The sequence below is a fragment of the Paecilomyces variotii genome, assembly GCF_004022145.1.
Source record: "Paecilomyces variotii strain CBS 101075 chromosome Unknown C8Q69scaffold_8, whole genome shotgun sequence".
Lineage (NCBI taxonomy): Eukaryota > Fungi > Ascomycota > Eurotiomycetes > Eurotiales > Thermoascaceae > Paecilomyces > Paecilomyces variotii.
In genome coordinates, this window is record NW_021167147.1 from 1,039,323 (window position 1) to 1,046,523 (window position 7,201).

General features: G+C 51.3%; 1 protein-coding gene across 1 annotated transcript; it reads left to right on the forward strand.

Annotated features, from left to right (window-relative positions):
- Positions 1 to 968: 968 nt before the first annotated feature.
- Positions 969 to 5,180, forward strand: C8Q69DRAFT_435025 (LMBR1-like membrane protein-domain-containing protein; the record flags this gene model as incomplete). Its single annotated transcript, XM_028628542.1, has 2 exons — positions 969 to 3,202; positions 3,971 to 5,180. Exons 1-2 carry the CDS (start codon positions 1,179 to 1,181, stop codon positions 5,178 to 5,180), a joined length of 3,234 nt encoding a protein of 1,077 aa, XP_028483812.1. The 5' UTR covers positions 969 to 1,178.
- Between the last annotated feature and the right edge of the window lie 2,021 nt (positions 5,181 to 7,201).

Genomic DNA, 7,201 nt, shown 5'->3' on the forward strand with positions numbered 1-7,201 from the left:
TTCACATGACATCATCACCGTGTCTCGACCCCAGACCAGGTCGACAGCACTTGGTGGAATCCAGGAAATTAGGGCTAGTCTAACACCAGAGAACTCGTATTCATCGTTGCTTCGGTTTTTAGCGAGGTCCAGAACCGTCTCGAAGGGGTTGCCGCTCGTGAACTCACCCTTCCAATTTACTCCAGTACGAAATCCATGTTTTGACAACCCAGCGTCAGAGTTGGGACGGTGAAGTATGCTTTCCAACTATGGTTAGGTTACTGCTTCTAACAAGCCAGAGACCAGTCACGATTTTATAAGAGAGCGCACCTTGCAAATTTGAAGAGAAGACGAGATGCTTGAGGTTTCGTTCATAAATCATGCAGACTCAGGATCCTCCGCTTTCCGGTCTATCTTTCTCATCCACATCAGCAAGCATTTCTTTGATTTTTCTCGATGAGCTTGCAGTCTTCGTCTTCCAAAAGCATCTAGGTTTCGATGTCTTTCTTACCACGTTAGGTGTAACTCCATAGTATTCAGCAATCGGCATATATATAAGACGCAAAAATTGCAGACTGGATAACACAAATCAAGACATGCAACAATGTGATCTCATCAATAGATGTTGCCAGGAGGAGACAATTTCCTTGTCAAACAAGTTGAAACGCCGATGCAACGAGAAGCCCGCAGTATAATACCGGCTGTTAAGTTCCAAGAGCCGAATCCTCAGTAAGGACTTTATATCCGCAGTGAGCCTTCCTGGTAAATGTTAAACTACAGATATTCTGTGTTCTACGGTCGTACTCGTTTTCCAACTTCTCTGATCTTCTATCTGATAATCTTCAGTTGGCATTAGTGTCCTATATTTAGTTTCGGTTTCCGGTTTGGGAATGATGAACTTGGATGTACACGCACTCGTCACGTGACTTTTCTTGGCTCCGCAACGGCTTATCGCATACATAAGCCGCATACGAATATCAGTGCGGAGTCTCATACAACCTCAAGGCTCCTGAGCTATCACTCTCTTTTCTACTTGCCTCTTGCCTCTCCCCCTCTTATCCTCCTTATCCCACTTGCTACATACGTCTTCCTGCTACCCCTCGTTACCAGAGGGTAGTCTGTCCCTCTCTGACACCGCGAATTCCTCTCAAACAGATGTCGACCGGCCATTACGTGGCTTACGACTTGCCTCGAGCAACATGGTCTCCTCGTCGCCCGCTCCCGTCGGTTCCGGGATCTTCTTCGCGTTCGCCCTGGTAACCATATCCGTCTTGGTTCTACTCCTCCTGCGCCGTTTTCTGACGCTGCGCGCCACTCCCGCCTACATAATCGTCCCCGTCTTCCTTGCCCTCGCGCTCCCTGCCAGCGTCGTCTTACTCGTTCCGATCGACTTGACATCCAGCTCTCGAGCGAATGGCCGTGCGACGGGTATATGGTTGCCTGACCGGATGGTCCTGGTGTCATGGCGCATTGCATACTGGCTCATATTCGTCTTGACGTGGATCATCTTGCCTCTCCTGGGCGAGTTCGTTGATTCCGGATACCGTGATCCCAAAGGTCGCCTTATGTACTCGCTACGCTCGAATGGCCGTTATCAGTTGACAGTCCTTTGTTGCGGTATCGTGGGCTTGATTTACATTTCCATTCAGAATGGCTTCGACTTTACCTCCATCAAGGGCCTGGTCATGGCCCTTGCGTACGTGTGGGGTCTCATCCTGGCCATCTATTTGATGGGCCACGGACTCGTCTCCATACCTCGCACTCTACTGCGAAATGCCAATGCGAGCGGCCGTCTCCGGAGAATACAGGCACGTGCTCCGAAGGTGCATGACCGTTTGATGGATGCGATCACCGACTTGGAGGAACTCGAAGCAACAGTCTCTCAGCTTCAGCGCCGCAAGACCGGCAGTGCGAGGGAGTTCACTGACTGGATCGAGGAACTGGCGGAAACTTGCAATTCTTCCGAATCGCAGCCTCTGGCTGGTCAATCTATCGCCGAGGCGACTGCGACGGTCCCTGCGGTTATCACTGAGCGATATATGGCGGATCTCACGAGGCGTCTTCAACGTGCGCGCCATCGCCGGGCTCGATTCCTCGATGAGTGGGATCGTTTGGTGCAGTCGGCAGCAGAGACACAGGCAATTATTGACTCTTACGCCTCCAAGAAACTGGACTTCGGCCGAACATCTCCTCACGCTTCGTTTCTTTCCCGCGCAAAGTTTCTGACCCCATACATGCGGTATCATCTCCATGTGAATATCCTGCCAAGCTTACGACTATTGTTTGCTGGTATCTTTGCTGTCGCGTCGGTCTGTATTATTTGGTCCGAATTGATCAAGTCCTTTGCGCCGAAGCTTTCAGTCATCAGCCTTACTGTCGTACCACATTCGAGTGACCCTGGTGCGATCGGATTTGGAGGACAGGTCACCGCATCTGCCTGGCTATTATACATGTGCACTGCGGCTCTCGTTGGAATGTATGATGCAAAGGTCTGGGGTAACCGTGCCTTGGTGCGTCGAAATACATATGGCGAGAGTGCCTGTTGGTACGCAGGACAGGTTGCCAAGCTCACAGTGCCGCTTTCTTACAACTTCCTCACTTTCTTGCCAGAAGAAGTGCAGCGGAACACCACATTCTACAAGTTCCTTGGTCGTCTCATCAACTTGACACCGCTAGGAAAAGGCTTTGACTACTTCTTCCCAGTCTTCATCTTTCTTCCCGTATGCGCCACCATGTTCAACCTGTACGGGAAAATGAGAAGGATCTTCAGCTTTGGCATTTTGGAAGAGGATGACGATTCTGAAAATGACCCCAGTGGTATCGGCGCTGGTGGATGGAGAGAAGGTCGCGAGCTGATCGAGCGGGAGTTGAGCGGCCTCGGCTCGTTGGGGCTCGCGTCGAGGAACACAGATACGGTTGGTCTTCCTACGGGAGTCGCTCGAGGCAGGGCGACCAACCGAGCCGCCCTGGCCACATGGACTCCACCGGCTGAGGGATCTCGTCCCGCTCGCTCTACGCGGACTGCGGCGACTGCATCACGGACGGTCGCGCCAGAGCTCGATGACGAGGAGGAAGGCTTCTTCCAGTCGTTTTTCCATCGGGTCAAAAACACGTATGACACTTCCAACGTACCTCAGTGGTTTCAAGGGGACCAGTTCCCGCGTCCGAGATGGATGTCCGGTTCAGGTGCAGCTGAGGGTGGCGGTAGCGGCCTGGCGCGCTGGTTTGGGAAGCAGACTACGAGCGTAAGACTTTAATTCGCTGCCTTCTGTTTTCAGTGTACATATATATACATCTTTTAATCACGCATGGCAATGGCGTTGGAGGGCACTGCTTGGGATATGGATATAGAGACAAGACCGACGGCAACCTCGCCATAGATCATGTTTCCCACTTGCTTAGGCAATCTTGCAATGAATAATATTGATAACCTTTCGAATCCGGTTTCTCATGAGCTTCTCATGAACCTGTTGTTCAGGCTTTCTTGGGTGGAAGGGTTTTCTAGCTCTTGACGGTCAATTCGCCTGTGTCTAGCGATCCAAATATATATATTGTGGCAGGTGCAGTATCCAAGGGAGCTTCACTCGACTGATTCCAAGGACGCGGGTCTTGTCAAGCGTTGAGCTTCATGGGGAAGCTCTAAAATAGTCCGACATCACCAGCAAGTCTAGGACCAGCGATTCAATCTTTTAATTCTGCATACAATGCCCCTCAATGGGATCTGGGCGACCCCGCGATAAAAATAAAAAGAAACGCAGCAGCCGAGCGCCTACACAAAAAGCCGCGCGGCAAAGCAAGCACCGACACTCCGCCTTGGGATTCTGCCTAAACTTCCAGGCCGTCTGAGAATCCCCAAAGGTGTTGCTGTCAAACTCCACCCAGAGCCCGTTTTCAGCTGTGCCACGCAGCCTCTTTTTCACCCCGGACCCTCACAGCTGGAAACAAGACAAGAAGGGAGAACCAAAGAAGATACAAGAAAAACCAAAAAGAGGCGGGGTGGGAATCGACCCATGACGCCATCGTCGTCTCCCCTGCTTTTGCCTTCATTGGGTGAGACGTGCATTTCATATCTCGATTCCATCGCTACGAATCTGCCTGTCTCGCTGCGCAGTCTTCCCGACCGCTTCGCGAACCTTGCCTCTCGTTCGACGTACCTTGAACCGACCCGGAGCCTGCGCCTTTTCGTCCGGTTTCTCTCGGGAGAGAAAGACTCGACGCTGGTCTTTCATCACTCTCCTGCTATTGCCGCCTTCATCGCTACCATCGTTGCGTGCGTGCTTGCACTCGTCGCTATGAGTTGGCGCCAACCGTTCTCCAGTTTCTGGCGACGTCCCGAAGCCCCTCCGCGGGTGAGTGATGGCGATTATAGCTATCTCACCAATGACGACATCGGCGAGTCTGGTCGCGGTTATGCCGCGACAGGCGACAATGCGCCCGATACCATCTTCCTCGTGCACCTTCGCAACCAATACGAGCTGCACTTCCCGGCCTACTCTATCGATGATGGTCTGTTGACGGTGGGGCAGCTGCGGCAGCGCGCTGCAGAGGTGACAGGCGCCTCAGATGCCCGACGGGTCAAATTGCTGTACAAGGGGAAGTTGCTGGATGACGACTCGAAACCCTGCAGAGAAGAAGGCCTTAAGCAAGAATCGGTGGTGATGGCGGTGTTGCATACGCAGTCGAATGACACGACGTCCAGCGAGGCTTCAGGCAGTGAGGTGGAGAGAACCCATTCGGCTCATCATCATGGTGCAGATCATGAGCACCACACCCACGGCGGCGAGAGGAAGAAAAAGAACAAGAAGAATAAGAAGAAAAACAAAAAGAAGGGCGACTCGAACAACAACCTGGCCCCACCGGCGGAGCAGCAACCGGTGCCATCTGGCGGTTCGTCGCTCCCTTCACCGGCCCCGAGTATAAAGAACATGAGCAGTCCACTTCAACAGGCGGATGCTCTCATGGAGTACCTGCGCAAGACTCTCATACCGCTCTGCGACGAGTTTGTCGCGAATCCTCCAGCGGATCAGAAAGCTCGTGAGTTTGAATTCCGGAAACTCTCGGAGACCATTCTGGCGCAGGTGTTGCTCAAAGCGGATAGTATCGAGCCTGACGGAGATGAAAATGCTCGAAATGCACGCCGTGCTCTCGTCAAAGAGGCACAGGCCGCTCTGAACAAGCTGGACGAAGCCATTAAAGCTTAAGAGTGCTTTCTGCTGAACTCCCTGGAGTGGGAACTGCATCGCACACGTAGCTGCAGGATTCTCGGCTACGACCTCGGGGTCATAAACTAGATGAATGGACCTTTTTCTCTTTATTTTCGTTTTTCGTCTTGTTGGGCGTCGGAGATGGGTAGATATCTATAGATGTCGGAGACCTACATGGCCTATGTCCATTCGGTACTTGCGTTTGCCCGGTCGATTTATTGATGACCTTCTGTACATTGCGTTGCTTGCATACTGGATGGCGTCTGTTTGTTTCTCATTTCTCATCATGCCCCGACTACGCTACGTTCGCCATGTTCTCAGCCGGGCCCTGGGATCGGGATATTATTTACTTTCTCAACCTTATCGGGGAATGTGGCACACGTCCCATCCCTCGTCCGAACCTCAGCGTTCTAGAACTAGTAGTTCCCTCCCTGACAAGGCGATCCATCTGTTCTATGTACATCTGATCTGCCGTATATTAGCCGGTAAATAATATTCAGTCCAGAATGCAGATTTCCTGTCGATCATATCATACGCTAGAAGCTCGAGAAGATTCTTCCATTCCCCAAAGTCCCCGCCCAGGAACACGTAAGGCTGGTTTGCATGAACAAGGCGCGAAAGCTGAAACAGCCTGCGCGAACCGATCGTCTAGTCTAGAGTAGGAGGAGCCTGGGGGAGGGAGGGATGTGATGGACCCCGCTGGGAAAGGAAAGAGTAATTGCTCTTATTCTAGGATCGTTATTTTCTTCTCGTAGCACGTTGCAGTAGATAAGAAGAATAGAAAACAACAATGATAGTATCAAGGTAGTTAAGTCGATGATTTTATTAGAGCGCGAAGGCAGGATATCGGATATCCTATCTGCAAGTGTTGGCCAGCATGAAGTCTGAACTAAATACTGGTAAACTGATTTAGAGTAAACGATGTATGTATTTAAATTGATTATTATTTAGTCTACAGGATAACTTTCCCGCAAACTTAACGGCAATAATAGCATTGTGGAAATGGTGAGGTTCCGGTCCCACTGGGCTGGGTTTGTTGTTTTGTTGACCCGGCCGGGCCCTGTCTGCACGGCCATGGCTCTGTATTATTATTACCATACATAGTATGTATTCAATATCCCATCCCGCTAGATGGGGAGCGGAATGAACGGGAGAGTACCTAGGGAAAGAAAGGAAGAGAGAACTGATTTTTAACTCAAATGATGGTCGATGTTTGGTGATTATGGTATGATTTTGTTTGGATCTTGTACGACCGGGGGGGTTTTCCAACTCCAGACTAGTCTAACGAATCCTTACGCCGTTCCCTAGTCTCTAATTTAAAGACGGGCTAAAAGGGGGGAGTGGACGAGAGAAAATCGCATCCCGGATTCCATTTGGATCCACGACGCCGGATGCTTTGCTGCTCCCCTCCACACGTTAGAGTCTTAGACGGGCTGGAAGCATCTTAGCTGTGAGATAGAGATGATCTTACTTGGTTTGACGGGACCAATCAGCCATATCTGGAGTCTCCTGCCGATCCCCATCGTTGGCCGCCCTTTTTTTTTCTCTGTTGTTCACAAGCCGCGGGTGACAATCGGCTTTTCCCAGGCCAGATCCGTTGGAAGCAGCTAGTGACAGGATTAGTCTAGTTCTTTTTAGCCTCACGAACCAACTAGACCAGAAGAGAGAGTTAGCACTCGCATCCAGGGCCAGCCAGAACCCCCCCGGAAGGCTTCGACGCGTTGGCTGTGGCTTGTTCTCTCTCGCCCCTGGGACTGGCAGGATGGATATTAGCATGTTTGCTAGACGGAACTACTGCCTCACCCCATCACGGACCCTTTCTCAGCCTTTCTTCCCTTGCCAGACTGTCTTCCCTTTGTCTCTGAACCTCCCTTTTTTGTTGTTTTTCCCTTTTGTATTCTCTCATCATCGGGGAATTCTTTTCCTGTAAGCTGCCGTGCAGTTCTGGACTGCGTGTTGGCATCCACTCCTTTTGAACTCCCCGCCAAACCCTTCGACGGTTGATCCCCTCCCGTCTG